Source organism: Mus pahari, chromosome 5 (genome assembly GCF_900095145.1).
Source record: "Mus pahari chromosome 5, PAHARI_EIJ_v1.1, whole genome shotgun sequence".
Taxonomy (NCBI): Eukaryota; Metazoa; Chordata; class Mammalia; order Rodentia; family Muridae; genus Mus; species Mus pahari.
The window spans coordinates 2,449,305-2,470,438 of record NC_034594.1 but is presented as its reverse complement, the minus strand read 5'-3'; the positions used below and the strand labels follow the sequence as shown (position 1 = coordinate 2,470,438).

Genomic DNA, 21,134 nt, shown 5'->3' with positions numbered 1-21,134 from the left:
TAAGGCTGTATATGCCCTGTTCTTCCTTCACACTTCCATCTCAATATTTGGGAGCTTTGGGCTACATTAGTAGCCATCCCTAGCCCTTGCAGCGTAGATGACGACCGGCAAACTGGCCAAGATGAAGGCCAATCTCTACCTGCAATACAGGATCTATCGGCACCTGTATCTAGAAGGCCCTTAAATGATTTTCCGTTTATAACAATATTCTTGAAAGGCCTCTGATCATTAATTTCCTGCACCCAGGCTACAGTATCTGTAGACCCAAATTGTCCCCTGCCTCGCTCTCCTTTCAATGTAGGGTTGGGGAGTTGTAAATAAGGTAACAATAAGAGTTGAGCTATCTTTTGACCTTTATGAAGCTGAACTGTCTCCTTCAACGCTCTGACCATAACTTTAATTTTACCTAAAGTGTCAGAATCCACCACTCCAGGGANTACCTCAAAGTTTCTCTTATAGTTCGAACTGCGTCCTATGATAAGACCTACAATCCCTGGAGGCAAAGTACCTGACACTGAAGTGGAGACGAGATGCACACCATCCCAACTAGAAATTATCACATCTGTTAGGGCTGCCAGCTCTAGCCCTGCACTCCCCGGGGTGGCTCTAGGTAAATGGTGAATAGTGAACTCCGGAGCCTCCGGGTTTAGAGGAGTGGACTCTTTACCACCCTCTAGACTCTGTGCCTCTCTTTTTCCGGGGCTGAGAGGCAGCCCCCTATTTAGTTTTTTGACTTGCTAACCTCTCCCGCTTTTTTAGTGAGCGGGGTTCCATCCTTATGGAACTTTGATTTACATTNGTTTTTCCAGTGCCTTCCTTTGCCACAACGTGGGCAGGGGCCTGGGGGAATGTTTCTTTTGTTTCCTGAGCAGTTTCTACAATCTTTTCTCAGGTGCCCNGGTTTTCCACACCGGAAACATGTCATTTCATTCCCTGGGGAATGCTTTCCATTCCCGTAAGTATTTCTGACATAGGCGCTGAAGTTTTCCCCTTTCAGTGTTGCGGCGTAAGCTAATCCCTGAATTACGGCCGGTGAGGCATCTATACATGCTTTAATATAATCTTGTAGGGAACCTGTCTTACGGATTGGTCTGATCAAGTCNTGGCACAAGGTGTTCGCNTTTTCCCANGNCAATTGTTTTATTAACATATNAGTCCCTTCCGAGGGGGGNAGCATTNTAGAGACTGCTTCTTCCAATCTAGCCACAAAGCTCTCATAAGATTCATCGTGCTTCTGCCTAATCCCTGAAAGGACTGTGGACTTAGCCCCAGGCTGGGGCAAACTCTGCCAGCTGGATACAGCTATCTGATTAATTTTCTCCAACACTGCCTTTGGGATTTTTAGTTGCGCTGCTGGTTTAGCATAGTCCTTTTGCCCGAGAAGCATGGACATCGTGGGCTTAGTTCCACGTGTCCATGAGCATCTTTCCTGCACTAAGTTCCTTGCTTTTTTTTCATACTCTGTTCTCCAGAGAATAAAATCTCTAGGAGAGAGTGTAGCCTTTGCCGTCTGATGCCAATCATAAGGAGTAAGCCACTGGCTTGCTACTACATCCAAAACCTGTAAGGTATAAGGTGTAGTGGGGCCCAGTGTCTTTATTGCCGACTGTAATTCTTTAAGAGTTTTTAACGGCAAGGGTTCCCAGCGAGGCTCGCTACCTTCCACGCAAATTACCGGGCAAGCGAGAGTAAAATCTCCTTGTCTTTTTGCTTCTGCCACTGCGGCGTCAAAACCAACCGGCATTAAAAGTTGATGTGGTTTTGGTGCAGGTTTACAAGGTTTACGAGTGATTGGTGCCTCGATTAAAGACTCCTCTCCACTGCTATCTCGGAGGTTTTTAAAACGCTCTCTTCCTCCCTTTAGTTTACACTTTGCCCTTTCCTCAGTAAAATCCCATTCATCATCTCCTTCATCATCAGTTGTTTCCGATACACATTCTTTTTGCCTTTTCTCTATTTTTCCTGTACAGCCCGATTTCTTTTTGTAGGCAGATGGTCTCACTTTCTGATCATCAGAGGGCTCTGAAGGAGCTTCCTCTGCAAGAAATTNTAAGTCTGTTTTCTCAGTCAATAAATCCCTCATTTGTTGCCACAGAATAAGGGCATTATTGGGGATTTCTTTAGATGAATTTTCCTCACGGAACTTTCTCATATCTTTACCTACCCGCTTCCAATCTTCCAGCGTCAAGCTTCCCTCCTCTGGGAACCAGGGACTGATTTTTTGCACGAAATCATAAAATTCTTGTAANGATTTATCTGAGACCTTTAGGCCTCTGCCAGACAACATGTGCTTAAAGACNGACAGAAACAATCTTNTCCCTTTCGATTCTGCTTGCCCCATGTTAAAATTGATTCTCGTCTTAACCGATCTGACTATCGGCCCGTCTGCAGCACGGTTTGACGAATCCTATCCTCGCTTGAGAAAAATAAAGCAGAAAAAGGAAATAGAAAGAGAAAGAAATTAAGACTTACCTGCCCCGGTGTCCCTGTTCGGGCGCCAGCTGCCGCAGACGGACTCTCCTGGGGTCCCTGATCTGCGGGGAACGGGTCTCTGGTTGCAGGTGAGCGAGGATTCGGCGAATGAGGGGTGACAAACGGACACGGACACAAGAGAGTGTGGTATCTGAATGCAAATTGTCAAATTGAGCATCAGACTATTTATACAGAAGAAAACAGGGAAGTACACAAAAACAGAGGAATGCAAACCTGGAAGGGCTAGCAGGAAACAACTGGGATAACAAAAAATATTCACAACTGGGATCAAAGACAGCCTCACCTAAAGACAATACAAAGTCAGCAGCTGGGGGCAAGGGCTTAATCTCCAAGTCAAAGATCCTATAGTCCACCTTCCCCTTAGGCCATTGTAATGCCTGCTTGTGGACGTTGTACATCGTGGTGCGGAGCCTAGTGCGCACCACGATGTACAACGTCCACAAGCAGCATGGAACTTCCTCATATTTACCTACCCGCTTCCAATCTTCCAGCGTCAAGCTTCCCTCCTCTGGGAACCAGGGACTGATTTTTTGCACGAAATCATAAAATTCTTGTAAGGATTTATCTGAGACCTTTAGGCCTCTGCCAGACAACATGTGCTTAAAGACNGACAGAAACAATCTTNTCCCTTTCGATTCTGCTTGCCCCATGTTAAAATTGATTCTCGTCTTAACCGATCTGACTATCGGCCCGTCTGCAGCACGGTTTGACGAATCCTATCCTCGCTTGAGAAAAATAAAGCAGAAAAAGGAAATAGAAAGAGAAAGAAATTAAGACTTACCTGCCCCGGTGTCCCTGTTCGGGCGCCAGCTGCCGCAGACGGACTCTCTGCTTGTGGACGTTGTACATCGTGGTGCGCACTAGGCTCCGCACCACGATGTACAACGTCCACAAGCAGAAAGCACATGGATCTGTTTCTCAACTAAAGCAAGGACATTGGAACATTCGTTATACAAAATGTCACCATTCCAGGAGACTGAGTTCCCTTGAACTTTTGCCTCGGGACAGCGCCCAGGTTTTTGGGGCCTGTTGGCGCTTGTCACTACTGGAAAGAATGTAGCAGTTTCAGGGAAGAACATGGAGGATGCCACCATTCCAGGAGACTGAATTCCCTTGAACTTTTGCCTCGGGACAGCGCCCAGGTTTTTGGGGCCTGTTGGCGCTTGTCACTACTGGAAAGAATGTAGCACCTGGGGAGGGGAATCAACAGGATAGTAGAGGCAGAAAAAGGCAGAGTGAGAGAGTAGAGGAGTAGAGACTGGCCATGAGCACATGGAGAGAGCATGGGGAAGGGGAAAGGGGGATGGTGGGGACAGGAAGGCAAGAGCAAGAGAGGAGGGAGAGAGTAAGGAGAAGGCAAGCAGGCCCTTTTATCTAGAGTCAGGCTTACCAGGCTGTTGCTGGGTAACTGTGGGTTGGAGCTTAGAATGCTAACAAAGAGTATAATAGCTGTAAACTCTGTTTTGGGATCATGCACTTGGAGCAATCTTTGTTTCAGAAGCTAGAGAGATGGCACAGTGATTGAGAGTACTTGCTGTTCTTGGAGAGGACCCAAGTTCCCTTGCCAGTACCTACCCTGGGTGAAATACAAACACCCGCAAGTCCAGCTTCAGGGGATCTAACACTCCCTTCTGGCTTCCACAGGCACCTTCACGCACTCGTACACAAAAAATAAAATTGAAAATACAAACCCCAAAACAACACCCAAACCCTAGAGGACCAACCTTGACGGTACACCCCTTACTGCTAGCACCAGGAGACAAAGACACCTATGAATTCGAGGCCAGCCTGGTCTACCCAGAGAGACTAAGATTAGCTAGGGCTACAGAGTGAGACACTGTCTTAAAAGCAAAACCAACAACAGCAAATGTGTTTTTAAAAAGGAAAGGAAAGAAAACCTTACTTGGAGGAAGTAAGAATTCAGAGCTTTTAGATTTGGGGGAATTGTGTATTTGTAGACTTTAACTTCCTCCTTCCCAACTCCCTCTTTACTTTCTCTTTCCTCCACTGCACTCCTGGACCAGTTACTTCTCTTTCCTCCCCGACCCTCCCTGCCCCCTTCCTTCTTCTCATTAACTTCCACTGCTGAGAGTCACTTTCTCAAGTGCCTCCTGCCATATGATACCCTTCATCCAAGTGTTGTCCCCTCAGATCCACTTCCCTGTGTCACCAGGATACTTAGAGTGAAGCTCATGTCCTAGAGTTAATGGCAACAAGGACAAGGCCAGTGGCCCAGATATCTAAGATTTGAAGCTGATTTATGGAGTCACTCCAAGGAGACAGGAATCTTCCATCCCTGGAGGTGAATGTTGTGTTTTATAAAAGATAGGAAGAAAGAATATGTTTGGGGGAGGAGTGATAAGGTGGGGGGAAGGGGGTGCCTCTGCAGGCCCATGCTGAGAATTCCCTTCCCCCTCTGAGGCTGCACCATGGTATAGTATAGAATAGAGTTTATTCAAGGCGTGGGGAGAGGAGTTGAGAGGGCAGGGTGGAGGGAAAGGGAACAGGAACAAGAGGAGAGAGCAAGAAAGCAAGAGAACGAGGAGGGGGCAAGCAGCCCCTTTTATTGTGAACCAGGCACACCTGACTGCTGCCAGGTAATTGTGGGGCGGAGCCTAGACTAAATACCAACAATGAAGGCCTTTAGGTCCCTCCTGAGTGAGAGAGTAAGAGAGAACTTCTGGGGTTACTATTTGTAACTATTTGTGAGCCTGCATAAAACGCAATCTACTCTTCCTGGAACTTCTTGACATTTCCCTAAATTAAAAATCCTGATTAAAGTTACCTTAATCCCAAGAGTTCAAAGTCATGATGTGAATCCGGGCCAAGCAGTTTTACATGAAAATGTGTCTCAACAAATAAACAAAAATCAAATCCTCAAATTAAATAAGTTTTAAAGTTACTGCAAAAAGTAACCAAAGGAGGCTTAGAGGAAGGGATGAAGTGGGAATGAGGGCATGGAAATTACAAGGGTTTTTGAGGGCAGCTGTGGGGAATACTCTAGGATTTAAGGGCATCGCCTGTGGTTGAGGTGTAGCGTGTCCCTGAGTCTATAGGTGTGGCTGGGCATCCGAGGATGTTGGGTGCTGCCGTGGGAGCCTCAAGAAGCTGGGCACGGGGTGGGATGGGCTGGAAAGCAGGACAGGTGTAAAGGTGGGTAGTGTCAGCTTGGACCATGAGCCGGGAGTTCAAGTTCAGTGACCAAAGCAGGCTCTCAGGGTGAACCAGGAAGTTGGTGAGGTTCATGTGGGCCCTGTGACATGTAGTGCGGATCTTAAGAAACCGAGTGGTAAGTGTTCATGTTTCTTTCATTTAGAAGCTGTAGGAGTAGGACAACATGCTTGGCAGTGGATTCAACATTTTGGAGAAGGGACAGGTTGCAGCAGTGAGCATAATGGGGAACTGTGGACCAGCTTTTTGGCACAAAGCTTTGGCAGTGACTAACAACGTTTCTATGCCGATACTTTTAAGATACATTTATATACCACATGTAATGACTCAAGTAAGTCATAAAGGGCATGGGTGCCAGAATACACAGGCAGCCCTAGGATGGAAGGAACCTGCCTCCATAGCAGGCACTAACAGCTGCCTCGAAAAGAAGGTTAAGTACTGTGTGTCCTCTCTCCAAACTGTCACAGTAATCCAGAGGCAATTTAGCATCTATAATGACTACCTTACTGTCTCTTGAGCCTGTCATAACTCCTGACTCCCAGACGACTCGATCAGTATGTGTGGAATGCACTCTTAAGTTCTATTAAGTAAAATGGATAAGAGACATTTTGGGTTGGATTGAGCTCCAGCCATGAGCTGGATGGGGTAAACCAACCTAGCAAGTAGAAAGGGAAGTTTGCTCCGTGGCCGACTGCCTGCCTAGCACCTCAAGGCCCTAGGTGCTATCTGCAGCCCAGCAAGGTCAGACAAGCAGAACCAAGACAAAACAAAAACAGAGTTCTAAAGCTGGAGTCCCATGTCTCCAAGCCCTTGTCTTGTCAGGGACCAGGTTGAGAAAGGCCAGGCATCTTACATCTCGGGCATCCCGCAGCCCAGGCATCTTACACCCAGGGCATCCCGCAGCCCAGGCGTTTTCACAGTATGCAACTAAGAGCCACATAGTTCTTTGTCAAGAGCCCTTCCCCCTCTCTCTCTGCAAGGNCACTCCTGGGAACCAGCAAGACCTAAACAGACATCAAGGACTGAGGGAGTCTTCTCACATTCCAGAGCTGCCCTGAGCTGTCACCTTGAATTGTCAGGAGGATCCGGACCCCAAGATAGGCTCTTAGATAAGCCGCCCTATGTCCCAGGGCAGTGGCGCCAAGGACCCTAGATGAATCACTAAATGTATTAGACTTGCAAATAACTCTTCCCAATTATTTCTCTCACTGTATACCTTTGATCACCCCTCTCCAAATTGTATTTAACCTGAGCATCTCTCCTTAGTAAAAGAGACTATGACAAACATGCATGGTCTACGTCTCTTTCTTTATTCCCATTTCTCTCTATGTTTGTGATCCCCCTCAAGGACCATGGAATAAAGTGTGGGAACCACCCAGCGCTCCCCTCTCCCCCTGTCCTCTTTCCTTATCTCCAAGGCCCCTATTCTGTCCTCAGTATCTCCGCCATATCCAGCATGGGATGTCAGAGACTGAGAACCTGGTATGGGGGGGGGGCTGCCCCTTGTCCACCCTCTGCCGTGTGGGGTCAGCGGCATCACACAGCCAGATGCCTACCTGGGGCCGCATGGAAAGAGTCAACAGTCCTCTTGCATCTGCCCGCCCAGAGCACCAGAACTCTGGCCGGAAACAGGCTCTCTCCCCCCCCCCTCTTCCCCTACACCCAAGCCCCAGCAGCCTTGGTCATGGTATCTGTTCATAGCAATAAAAGCCTAAGACACTGCCTAACTACATAACTACCTAACTCTACCTCCAAGGGATCTGACACACTCTTCTGGCCTCCACCAATACCTGCACTCATGAGCATGCATCCCTCTACCATCAACACACACACAAAGTCTTTTATAAAAAATCTTTAAACTCAATTTGTTGGAATTTTGTCTTTTGAGAATTCATGATATCTATTACATTATATTATGCTACAACATGCAAGATGCTAAGGTACAGCCTTAGCATTTAAGCTGACATCCTGAGTGATTTGGTCCCTTCACTCACAGATGGGTGAGTATCAAAGGACCTATCTATCTTAGAGAAGAGCCCACCCACCCAGTTTTACAAGAACACTGGAGACACAGAGGAAAGGTAAGTTTGGTGAGGTAGAACACTTAGGTATATGAATGTACCTGTGTGCTGGCTAGTTTTATGTCAACTTGACACAAGATGAAGGCATCTGAAAGGAGATAACTTCAATTAAGAAAATGCCTCCACAAGAAAGGGCTGTAGACAAGCCTGTTGGTCATGTTCTCAGTTAGTGATTGATTGGGGAAGGCCCAGCCCACGTGGATGGTGCCACCCCTGGACTGGTGATTCTGGGCTCTATAAAAAAGCAAGGCACAGTGAGCAAGTCAGTAAGCATCACCCCTCTATGGCCTCCGCATCAGCTTCTTCCTCCAGGTTCCTGCCCTGTTTGAGTTCCTGATAAATAGCAACGCAGAGGAATAAGCCAAATAAACCCTTTTCTTCCCAATTTGCTTTTGATCTTCGTGTTTCATCACAACAGTAACACTTACTAAAATGACCTCTGAGTGTTATCCCCATCTAGCCTGGACTTTAGCTCTTAGAGACTTAGAAGTCCAAGAGACCCATCATGTTCTTGTGGAAGCAGATTCTCATTAGGAAAGCCAGAGCAGAAAACAGCTTTTCATAGGGATGGAAGGGTACTGCAGTGGTGGTTCAGTGGTCCTCTGAAGCTTTCTGTGTTAGAACCAGACAGTCCTTAGACATTTTGTATTGCTGCTAATGCACCACAGAAATAGCCCAATACTAATTTTTAATTGTATTTTTATTTAAATTTAGTGTGTGTGTGTGTGTGTGTGTGTATGTGTGTGTGTGTGTGTGTGTACACCATGGTGCCTGCGTGAAGATTCCAGGATTACTCTTAGAAGTTGGCTTTCTCTTTCTATCATAAGATCAAGGATCTAGCTCAGATCGTCAGGCCTACACAGCAAATGATTTTATGCACTCAGCCTTCTTGCTAATTTTATTATATTTTCTTGTTTGTTTGTTTGTTTTTTCTTCTTGGGGGTGGAAGGTGGGAAGCCTTTTGTATTAAAAAAAATGGTTGGAATTTAATTGAATTTTTCAACTAAATGCCAGGAAGCTGAGACTGGGATGGGTTTGTCTTTTTGCTACAAAACAGAACCAAGCCCAGCTGACAGTAAGCTGGTGCTGGGAATCCCAGCACTGGAAAGGCAGAGACAGAAGGTTCACTATAAATTTGAGACCAGTCTGGTCTACAGAGGGGATTCCAGAACATCTTGAGGTACAATGTGAGATCCTGACTCAAAACAAAGCACAAAATCAAACAGGGTTGGGGTGTAGCTCAGTTGGAACAGTACTTACTGGAGTGTTCAAGGTCCTTGGTTCAAGACCCAGTATGACAAATAGATGCATATTTGTCTTCTTTTGGGGCCATGTGTAGACTGGGATTTATTGGTTTGTCTGCTCCATCTGAGTCTGGATAGTCTCACAGTGGCTAGACACAGTCTGGGGAAGCTGTTCAGCCCACAAAACTGAATACTTCAGAATGAAAGGGAGACTTATGTAACCCTAATGGGTTACTATGACTGCTATGACTCTATACTGGAAAGCTCTCTATGGGCAACAGCAGCACTGAAAACTGCCAACTCATAAAGAGCTAAGCACAGATGTACCTGTGTAAGCATTTACTCCTCCTCCTCCTCCTCCTCCTCCTCTTCCTCCTCCTCCTCCTCCCTCTTCCCCTTTCTTTTCCTCTTCTTGTTTCCTGGAGCCCCCCAGCCTTTCAATGATATTGCCCCCATTCAAGCAGGTCTTCCTCATTTAGACTATGGAGCCACATATCCTACTAGACAGAAGTAGGACTATTACTTATCAATTGTCTAGGCATTTCAATCAAATCAATTTGATAGCCAAGAATAACCATCATAGCACTGGATGGCGAGGTTCATCTGATGAACTAGCTTAGCATTTTAAGATGTGATTTTGGTTTGTCAGAGGAAGTTCCATTAGGTTTGTGTTTGCTTTGGAGATATGGTCTCAGTGTGTAGCCCTGGCTGGGCTTGAGCCCACAGTGATCCTTTCCTCAGTCTCTGGTGTGCTGGATTTCAGGAGTGTATCACCATGTCCATTTTCATTTGGGGAAGAGTGAGAAGGCTGGGAGAAATGGAAAGTCTTTTGAAAAGGGCCACTCAGGAGACGTTGTCTGCTAGAGAATAATGGGACACAAATTGCTCTTCATACTGAGAACAGTGTAACTTGCTCAGGTATGTTTTAACAGATAGCTGAATCTGAAAGCAAATTGACAGAAGACACTCTGGGAGTGAGGAAGTCCAAGACCAAAGTGTCAGCAGATTTGATGTCTGATGAGGGCTACTTCTCATAGCTGGCTTCTTCTCACTTCATCCATAAGTGATGAGAGGGCTGAGGAAGTTTTCAGAGACCTTGTTATAAAGGCATTGCTAGGATCTGAATATGGTGTGTCCCCACCAAAATTTACCTGGACGTTTAGTTTCTCAAGGCACAGTGTCAGGGGCTTTTAGGTAGTCACTAGGTCACGAAGACACTGTCCTCGTAAGTGGAGTGATGTTTTAGTAAACACACTAACTTCTCCTCACAGGAGTAAGCTAGGTCTTGCAAACCAGAATTAGCTCTCATAAATATGTGCTGTTAATGAGTCTTGGTTTGTCTAACATATGCATTACTTATACATATTAACCTCTTCTGTTTCCTGTACTGATATAACATCAGAAGACCCTCACGAGAATGTGACAAAACAATATCCACTTAACCTTGGATATTCCTGATTCCTTACAACTTACCTAACCTCAGCTATTGTGTTATAGTAACAGAAAGTAGCCTAAAATAGGTGCTAATCCATTCATGAGTGCTCTGCACTTGTGACTTAATTACCTCTTAAGGATTCTATACTATTAGACCACCATTTTAGGGGTTAGATTTCAATCCATGAATTCTTGGAGACCACAAAAATTCAAACTGTAACACAGTGAAATGAAAACTCCCCTTTGTCCCCACCCCAACTCTAGCCTCCAGTAACTACTGTTCTATTACACATACATGTATTTATATATAGTCTATATGTCATCTACAATTGTTTCATAATTTTTCCTGGAAGACATTGACAAATGTCATTTTTACCACAGAGGCATTGGATAAAATTAATGAGGCCACATAAATCAAGCTTAGTGAGCCAATGAGGTTTGTTTTTTTTTTTGGGGGGGGGGGAGACATGGGATTATTTATGGAGCACAACCTCAGGGTTATTTGTAGGAGTGTGGGTAACCTCAAGCACTGGCATCTACACAAAGTCCCATCTCATCATGAAGAACAACCTCATCGAAGCTGCATCATAGAATTCTACCTTGAATTAATCTTCTAGAAGATACAGTCTTGTGTCCATCTGGTCTACCTATGGTTTTACAAGACACAGTCTATCATAGCCTTGAGACGGCAAGGCAGCTGAAGTCACAGGGTCTGTGTGTGTTGGTGAAGCTTGGGGTGTGGCTTGGGCACAGCTTGGCAGATCTGGAAGCTCAGGTCAGCAACATACATCCTCAAGGTCCACCCCAGTGACTCTCTTCTACTAGCTATGTCCCAATCCTAAAAAGTTGTCCCATGTTGCACAACACCACCCACCAGCTGGGGGACTAAATAATCAAACCAGGAGACCGTGGGAGTGTAGGAAACAGTGAAATCAAGAAGGCAGACTTTTCATAAGTGGAACTGGTATCCTCACACAAGGGCCAGAGGATACTAGAAACCATCTTTGCTTCACTTTTCTGTCTTTGCCAAGTAGAAAAGCATTATTAAAGATGCCATTTTGAAAATAAGGACAGGGCTCTCACCAGACACTGGACTTGCTTTTGTGTGCCTTGATCTTGGACTTCAGCTTCTATATGTACACCAACACATTTCTGTTCTTCATAAACCCCCATGTTTGTTGTTGTGCTGTCAGTGACTATTATGACAGCACAAGCAGAGTGAGACAAGGGTACAAGCAGAAGGGTATGTACAGGAGATGTCAAGAGGTGTCACAGTCCTGCCTTCTGCTGTCCCCACTGTGGCATCTTGTCATAGCTCTCGTGAAGTGGAAAAGGAAGGCTCAGCTATCTGTGACACTCTCGGGAGCCAAGAAAGTTCCCATTTCCAGAGGCTGACAAGATATGATGGCCACCTGGAAACTGGTTTGAATATCTTAGTGTAGAGACAATGAAAAACCTTAAAGTTTTCAAAATTGGCTGTCCTAAGTAAGGGACCTCAAAGGGTGCGAGTCAAGCAAAGACTTGGAGGTCAAACAGGTCAGAAAGAAGCTGTGCAAGGGAGAATGAGAGGCTGAGACAACAAGATCTGAAGACCTCAGTCGCTGCTCTAGTGCTGCATAGAGACACCATGAGCAAGACAACTCTTACAGAAGAAAGCAGTTAATTGGGGCCTTGCTTATGGCTTCAGGAGATTAGTCCATTATCATCACAGTGGGAAGCAGACAAGCCTAACACTGGAGCTTGAGCTGAGAGCTTTGCATTCTGACTCACGGGTAGCAGGCAGATAGATTGTTAGATAGATAGATAGATAGATAGATAGATAGATAGATAGATAGACAGACAGACAGACAGACAGATTGGTAGATATATAGGGGAGATACTGGGCCTGGCATGGGCTTTTGAAATCTCAAAGCTCCCCTGCCCCCTGCAGCTCCTCTAACAAGGACATGTCTTCTAATTCTTTCCAAACAACACATCAACTAGGGACCAATCATCATTCAAACATATGAGCCTATGGAGGCCATTCTCATTCAAACCATCACAGTAGACATTCAGTGTTAATTCACCAAACATTCCCAAAGGCCTGTTCCTTGCCAGGTAATGTGCTGAGCTCTCAGATTAAGAAGCAGAGAAGATGCAGCTCCCTTGGAGAGTCAGGTGTATGAATGCTAATTGTGATAAAGCCAAGGAAATATCCAAGAAAGAATGTCAAAGGAAGAGGAGATTGTTCTATTTTACTTTCCTTTACATAGGACATGTTGCTGCTGTCTACCTTCATCAAGTACAGAGCAAACTAGGGCCTTCCTCCTTCTTCTTCCATTCCCTTTAGTTTTGGGGTGTGTGTGTGTGTGTGTGTGTGCGCGCGCATGCATGTGAGCTGGGGGGGGACCATGTATATAGGGTACATTGAACATGTATGCTAGTGTATGTAAAGGCCACGGGTCAATATCAGGTATCGTCCCAAATATCTTATTTTACTGAAACAAGTTCTTCTATGTCATGGCTAGATTGGCTGAACACCAAGCCATAAGCATTCTCTTGTCTTGGCCTCTCCAGAGCTACAGTTGCAGATTTATAAAACTGCTCCAGGCTTTTTAGGCAGTGCTAGTATTGAACTTGGATCTTGCATAGCAAGGACTTGGCTTCTCAAGTCATCTCTTCACCCTTCCCTTTACCTCTGTGCCCAACTCTGGCCTGTTATCCAAAGGTTCTCAAGAGCACACACTGGTCTTGCTAAGAGAACACAGTGGTAGATGTGTTCTAACCTGTTGTTGGAACCTCTGTTGACTCTATTCCAGGGAAACAAAATTCCGCAGTATAGCTGTATTACCCATCTCCTTTATCCACAGTATGAGGAGGGTTTACTGTGTTGACCTTTTTATCTTGTGAACAGAAGTATCCTAAGAAACAAAAAGTTTGTTCAATTCCTAACCCCTGTGTTAGATGGAAACAGGACAAATACAGAGAAAAGAAGAAAGTACCTGAATGGTTCAGCCTAATGTGTTTTAGTTTTTGATTTGCACTTATATTTATTAAACATTGCTATCTGTAACTATTATCAAGCTCAAATAAAAATAAATAGAAACCCCTATTCATCATCCAGATTTTGTATAACTTAACATTTTGTTGCATTTGGTTTGGTGGGTTGTTTGGGGGTTGTTTGTTTGTTTGTTTGTTTGATACCATGTTTTTCTGTGTAGCCCTGGCTGTCTTGAACCAGACTGGTCTTAAACTCGGGATCTGCCTGCTTCTGCCTTCCAAGTGTTGGGATTAAAAGTGTGCACCACCACTGCCCAGTGCTGGGAGTCATGGCCTTGTGGATATTTTCTAGCTTACATAAACAATCCTGAGAGAAGATTCGTGGTCATAACAGTAAGAATGTTTGTGGGTAAAGAGGACACTGTGACCATTGGTTCCAGGAGCTGAAGATTGCCACCTGACCTTCAGAGAGGCCCCCGGCTCTTCCCCCTCCCTTGGAGCCTCCTCTTGCTTATGCTTATATCCTGAATAAAGTTTTCAGAGCTTGATCAGTATGATTGACTTGCTCTCATTCTTTGTGTCTCTTTCCTTCCCACTCTCTCATTTCCTTGCCCTGGGTCCCCACTGATTATCTCTGCAGGTCGGGGCAGCCCAGCATCTTGTTGGATTTGTTTCATTTTTTTTTTTTTTGGTTTTTCGAGACAGGGTTTCTCTGTGTAGCCCTGGCTATCCTAGAACTCACTTTGTAGACCAGGCTGGTCTCCAACTCAGAAATCCACCTGCCTCTGCCTCCTGAGTGCTGGGATTAAAAGCGTGTGCCACCACACTCGGCTCAAATGTTTTTTTTAAAAGATAAACTCTTAAGAATCAACTAGTGATGCATGCCCCTTCCTTTGTCCCCCACCTCAGAAGAAGACATTATGCTGGAGTGATTTTATTCTTCAGTCCCATGCAGGTTATTATATTCTGTTATGGTTCTGTGTGAATAAAGACAAATACTGAGTGTATATGTGTGTGTCCCTTTGTGGCCTGATGTTTATGCTTTCTCTTGATGTGGTAACGCCATTGACTTCCACCTTCCTTTGTGAGTATGAATCATCTCACCTCTTAACTTCCATCTGATTTCTTGTGCTTTCTATTCACCACATCCTTCTCTGACTTCTTGCTACCCCCTTTTCAGTACATAGATAAAGTTTTCCTTCTTTGTCACTCCCAGTACTTCAGAAATGATCCTATTTCTCTTTCTCTAGTACCTGTCCTTGACTTTTTAAAATCTTTTTTTTTTTTAAATTATGTCTAAGTCTGTGCACACAAGACTGCAAATGCCCACAGAGGCTCTGGCCTGAAACTAGAATGTTCGGGCAGTTGTGAGCCACATGATATGGTTGCTGGGAATTGAACTCAGGTCCTTTGCAGGTAAGTACATGCTCTTCACCACTGAGCCATCTCCCTAGCCCTGTCCTCGGATTTTTAATACCAACAACTTCCTTCAAAATCCTCAAGTGAAATTGAGTGTGGTAGCACTTTGGGAACTAAAAAGGGGGGCCCTGGGGAAGAGGGGGAAGGAAAGACCCACAGCCCATCAGAGTTCCACCTATGCTCTGGTCAGTCAGGCATGGGAGAGCTGCCATACACTTTCCACTCAGCCCCGGGTGGTCATTTGAGCCTCTGACCCACGCTTGGGGGGTTAGGATAAGTGGCAGCCCTACCTGGGAGCCCCAGAGCTACTTTGCTAAAGCCACCGGGGTTATGGGAGAGAGGAATGAGGGAAGAGCGGTCCCCAACACCTGGGAGAGTGAGTGCAGCAGATCTTGACTGGAGCAGAGACTCTCTATGGTTTTAGAGCTTTATTATTATAGAAAGGCAGAGAGAAAGAGAGAAGGGAGGGGGGAGGGCTAGAGAGAAAGAGTAAGAGGGGAAGAAGAGAGGAGAGGAGAAAGGGGAGGAGAAGACAAAGAAAGAGGAGAGAGGGGGTGAGAGTGAGGAGTAAGAAGTAAGAGAGTGAGAAATAAGAGAGCGAGGTGGGGCTGAGCAGCCCTTTTTATGGTCTTTACTGTTGCTAGGTAACCGGGGAGGAGTTTAGCCTGAAGGTCAGAAGCTTGGGCCATTGCCTTCTAGCCATGCTTTTCTTATGGGTCCTGTAGGGGACGGTAACTTAGGCAGGAACCAGAGTTCAAGGAGACATGAGAGAACTCCTTCCATCCCATGTAGATGAATTATCACCACAGGGTCCCGGGGTTTAGCATCTCAGCTCGACTGGAGACCAGCCTGTCTGTGCATAGCCCAATGCCCCACAGTAGCATACCCCTGGAGTCTTAGGACTCAGAAAGCAGAGGAAAGGGAAGCCTAGCCTACATAGTAAGAACTAGTCTCAAAACTACCCACCAACACCAAATCCAAAAGCAGAGCTCCAACCTCCATGGACAACCAAACATTTCAGTGCCAGACTTCAGTTATCTCCTGCCATTGCCACGTTAGTACTCTGTGAAACTGTGCTGTGTAGCATAGTAGCTGTTCTCTGCATGTGGCTGTCTATACTTTAATTCATCGATGTTTAGTAATATTAAAATTGATTTGCTCAGTTACATAGCTACATTTCAAATGCTCAGTAGCCACATAGGTGAATGACTATTCTATTTGGACAGAGCAGATATTTTTCATTATTGGAGAAAGTGACAAGGCTATGATAGTTACTTCTGTCTAGTTCATATTCCCATCCTAACTAGTCATCAGTAGTATGGAATCTCAGACTCAATGGTTTCTTAGGCTTATTCTAAAGCTTGCCAACTGTGTAGGTCTACATTGTTTGCATTCATTGGAACATACCTATAAGCCCCAGATAAGAAATATTAATTTCCAAGTTCGAGTCTCCCTCTCTGTCTGAGCTTCATTGTAGGTATTTTCCTCAGCTGGATTTCCAGTTTAATTCCTTCACAGGTGTTAGCCTTGCTTCTAATCAGTCCATTCACTTACTCTTTCAATAACTAGAATTTGCAATTCTAAAAAGCTTAGCTTACTTGGGTGTTAGTGGTGCCAGGCTACCAGGCCCAGCTTCCTCAGTTTTAAATTAGTACCACTGTAGTCCTTTGAATTTCCAACTAATGAGGGTGGCACAGAGGCGTGATGATGGATAAAGAATGATTATTTCCAAAGCCACCTTCCCAGAACTCTAAAGGCTCCCAGCCAATGTGTTTGGGCTTCTCATAGCATTGTCCTAAGTTAGCTGAGTTTGGTTTCTGATTATATATATATGTGTGTGTGTATATATATGTATATGTATATATATATGAGGCTCATCAAAGAATTCAATGAAAAGCTAGGGAAAAATGGGGCATGCTGGATCTCTTGGCTTCTTAGAGACTTCCACTTTGATCCTCCTGGTAGAGGAAATATAAAATTAAGAGTGCCAACAACTTTCTTACCCTTTCTAAAACTGACCCATCGGAGGGCAGAAAGGATAACAAAGGCCTAGTGTCTCTTCACATGAGGATTTCCAAGGCTGAGTTGGAAGAATGGGATGCTGGAAGGGAAGATCAAGATGAGGTGTGGGGGTGGGGAAAGGGGAGGAGATGATTTATTTTTACTAAAGGGCAAGATCAATATAACCATGCTGCAAATCAGAGCTCACAATGCCTTGAAGCATTCTTTTTCAGATTCTGCTCTTGTTTGGTAACATGTTCTGTACTGGAGCTCATAAATACACAAAGCTCTTGGATTTGTTATTTTTACAATGCAACAAAATATAATCTCTTTTCATTTTCCACGGGTCCAGAGTAAGTTCTGAAACTCATTGCGAGCGTTTCTCTTGACTACAGCAGTAGTTGTAGTTTTTCGAGGGGTTGAAGGTTTTGGAGACTTGGTATCTCTTAAATATGGTTTTCTCTGTAGAAGACTTAATTGCTTCCCCCCACCCCCATCCCAAGACAGGGCTTCTTAACCTTGGTTATTCTGAAATTCACTCTGTAGACTAGGCTGGCCTTGAACTCACAGAGATCCCCCTGTCTCTGTCTCTCAAGTGCTGGTATTAAAGCCGTGAGCCACCACTGACCAGCTCATAATTCTATTTTAAAGTAAAGCCTAAAGAGTATTTGTACTTACTTACCATTATAGCCTTGGGGTCACAATGTCCAATTTAAGTCACATATACATAATTTTTTTTACCTCTCTCTCTCTCACATTCCTATATGTGTACAGATACATCACTTTTGTTTAGTTTTGTGTTCTAATTCTGGCAATAGGCCTCCTACATACATGAAGATTTCACACTTTAACACACTCACACATACATACACAGTTTTCATATCTGACAGTTTCAATCCCTCTTCTCTCTCCATGACAGGGTCTTACAATGGAGCACAGGCTGTTCTTGAACTTGAGCCTCCTTCCTCTGCTTCCCAAAGGGCTGGGATTAAGGATGTATCCCACTACAACCAACAGTCTTTCTTTCCTTCTGACCTCTTGTTGAATATCATTTCTCTGGGCTCCCTTTTGGTTAGGTTCATTATTAAAAGAATCCATTTTACTTACTAAACTGATAATCAGGGAGCCTGTGTGGGTCTGACCTAGCCCCTCTGCACATTTGTTATGGTTGTGTAGCTTGGTGTGTGACCCCCAGCAGTGGGAGTGGGGGTGTCTCTGACTCTTTGCCTGCTTTGTCACCCTTCCCTCCTACTGGGTTACCTCATCCAGCTTTGATATGAGGGGAGGTCCCTAGTCTTATTCCAACTTGACATGCTGTGTTTGGTTGACAACCCTGGGAGGCCTGCCCTTGGAAATGGAGAAGGAGTGGATTTATGTAAGAAGGAGCTACTGGGAGGAAGGGAAGGTAAACTATGGTCAGAATGTAGTATATGCAAGGAGAATAAACAAACAAACTAATTAATTAAACAAGAATCCTTTCTATAAATACTTTGGCCAGATCAGTCTCACCGAAGCACGTTTTTTGGTACCATCTCTCTCTCCTTTACCTGAAAGCCTTCTATGCTTCCCTTATTCTAGTGGTCAGTGTCCTTTAATTGTCCCCAATGCATGCCATCAGCTCCAGCCCAGTGCAGCACAGACCTCTCTCCCTCCAAGGTTCCATTCTGGCCACAACGGCATCTCCCACAGAATTGACCATGACTGTCACGTTGCTCATCTTTTAATACTCAACTCAAATACAATTGTCCCTTCATATCCTCTGATGAATTGGTTCCAGTTATAGAACCCCAAGCCTTCAGATGTTTAACTTCTGTATAGGAAACTGGTGTGCTATTTGCATATAATACATATCTATCCTCTTGTGTATTTTAAATTCTCTCTAGATTCCTTATAATACCCAATACGATATCATATGTGCAAATAGGCATGCTAGATCATTTAGGGATTAATGGAAAGGGGAAAAAGCCTGTGAAATACAAATATGATTTATTTTCTGGTACAGAGATTGAACCCAGAGACTCATACTTTGGGAAATGCTCTACCCCTGAGCTACATCCCCAGCCTCCCAGAGGTTGGATATATATCAAAAATATATAAGGCCGACTGTAGTTTCTCTTTTTAAGGGTCTTTGTTATCATTCCGAACAGACTTCTATCTACCAGTTTTAAATGCAAATGATTTTATGCTGTTCATGGGCACAAAGCTTTGAACTCAAAGAAAATATTTTAACTTAGCTAAGGCTGGTAGCACAACTCTGTAATTCTAGCTACTCTGGAAGCCAGAGTGAGAATTAAGAGTTCAAGGCCAGAGTAGGAAACCTAGTTAGAATTTGTCTCAAAATAAAAAATAGGAGATATACTTGGGGGTTCAGCTTGCTGAAAGAATGCTCTTAGAGTCTTATGTTCAACTCTAAGTACTTAACTGAAATACATGTTTTTAAATTACCTTTTATTTTAAAACTAAAAATTGCCTTTCTACTTAGTGTTTAAATAAACTCTACTGGGCCTAATGAGCTATTGTTGTTGCTACTGTTTTTCTGGGCTTTGAAAACATTCTCCTCTCTCTCTCTCTCTCTCTCTCTCTCTCTCTCTCTCTCTCTCTCTCTCTCTCTCTGTGTGTGTGTGTGTGTGTGTGTTCTATGGTGTGCATGGGTAGATTAGAGGACAACTTTTGAGAATTGGTTCTCCAGTTCTACCATGAGACTTCCAGGGCTCAAACTTAGGCTGTTATATCTGGCTTCCAGTACCTTTATGCCAAAAGTCTCCTTGGCTGGGTTTCTCTGGTTTGTGAGACAGGGTATCTTAATACAGCCCAAGTTGGCCTTGAACTCACTATGTTGTCCAACTAGGCTTCAGGCTTCAAGCTTGTGATCCTCATGCCTCAGTCTCATAATTGGGGTGCTAGAGTGAGAGAGAGAGGGAGAGGGAGATGGAGAAAGACAGAGAGAAGGAGGGAAGAAGGGAGGGAAGGAAGAAGAAAGGGAGGGAAGAAGGGAGGGAGGGGAGAAGGGAGGGAGGGAGGGAGTGCATGTAGTGAGGTGTGTAGGAAGGGGGCAAAATCTGGAGTGTTATGGAAGGGAAAACAATATGAACAGAGAGAATTTGTTTTATGAAAAAAATGTAAAAGAAGAACAGGATGGCTTCCTGTGAACTAGAAGAGAGTGCTAACATTAATCTTGCCAAACAACAATGAATGATAAAATATTGATAGGCCAACTGTTCTGCCAAACTTGGTTTGAACAGTAGGATCACTCATATTGTCTGAGTCCTGAATTTTCCTGTTCCTTTAGCAACACTTACCCACAGGACTCCAGGAATAGATGATGTGGGATTAAGAAAGATCAAGGAAGGGCAGCCAGGCTCTTCTAGAAGGCATGTTGACACATTTGAGAGACCATGGAATTTAGTAATATGCCTTGAATATGGAGTAAATATGCCAGTGAATATGCAGATTATTTAGCCAAGCAGGAACTCAAGGGAGGTGTTTGACTAAATTCTGCTTTAACTTGGTGGTGGAAGTGGGAGGGGCTTGAATGGAGTGAATGCTTTAGAAATGCTCCAGAATGTTTTATTACACTTTTGTCATCCCTTGAATCCCTCTTCAACTACAAAACCACCACCACCACCAGGACACCACCATCACTATACCACCACCACCACCATCACCATCACAACCACACCACCACCACCACCACCACCACCACCATCATCAATCAACACTACAACTACACTACCACCACCACCACCAACAACAACATTCATTTAATATGTGCTACATTTCTGGGATTTTTCTCAATCATTTACATCTGTTATTACTTCACTTATTATTTAAACTCTTCTTTGAGCTGGATATTATGTTTATTTGAAAGGCTAGGACACTAAGGTACAGAAAGGTTAAACAGATTGCCTATAGGTCTACAATATAAAAGCACAGAATTCAAACACAGTAAACAATATTGATTATCTTTGCACTCTCCAGTATATGATGTTCATGGCTGAGCCACACCACAGAGAACAGACCTGTTTGGGTGGGGAAGTCTGCATATGTAGATTATTCCTTAATCTTCTCTAGTGGTTTGTCTTAGTTAGGGTTTTACTGCTGTGAACAGACACCATGATCAAGGCAAGTTTTATAAAGGACAGCATTTAATTAGGGCTGGCTTACAGGTTCAGAAGTTCAGTCCAGTATCATCAAGGTGGGAACATGTCAGCATCCAGGCAGGCAAGGTGCAGGAGGAGCTGAGAGTTCTACATCTTCATCTGAAGGCTGCTAGGAGAAGACTGGCTTCCAGGCAGCTAGGACAAGGGTCTTA

General features: G+C 44.4%; 1 protein-coding gene across 1 annotated transcript in view; it reads right to left on the bottom strand.

The window, feature by feature from the left end:
- The window catches only part of LOC110321343 (endogenous retrovirus group K member 5 Gag polyprotein-like), a 6,547-nt gene extending 3,205 nt beyond the window's left edge, over positions 1-3,342 (bottom strand). The window contains exons 1-4 of the mRNA XM_021197559.1: positions 3,275-3,342; positions 2,967-3,075; positions 2,473-2,534; positions 743-2,273 (exon numbers count right to left, since the gene is read on the bottom strand). Coding sequence (XP_021053218.1) covers positions 743-2,273; positions 2,473-2,534; positions 2,967-3,075; positions 3,275-3,342 — 1,770 coding nt within the window. The remainder of the gene's footprint in view (positions 1-742; positions 2,274-2,472; positions 2,535-2,966; positions 3,076-3,274) is intronic.
- Between the last annotated feature and the right edge of the window lie 17,792 nt (positions 3,343-21,134).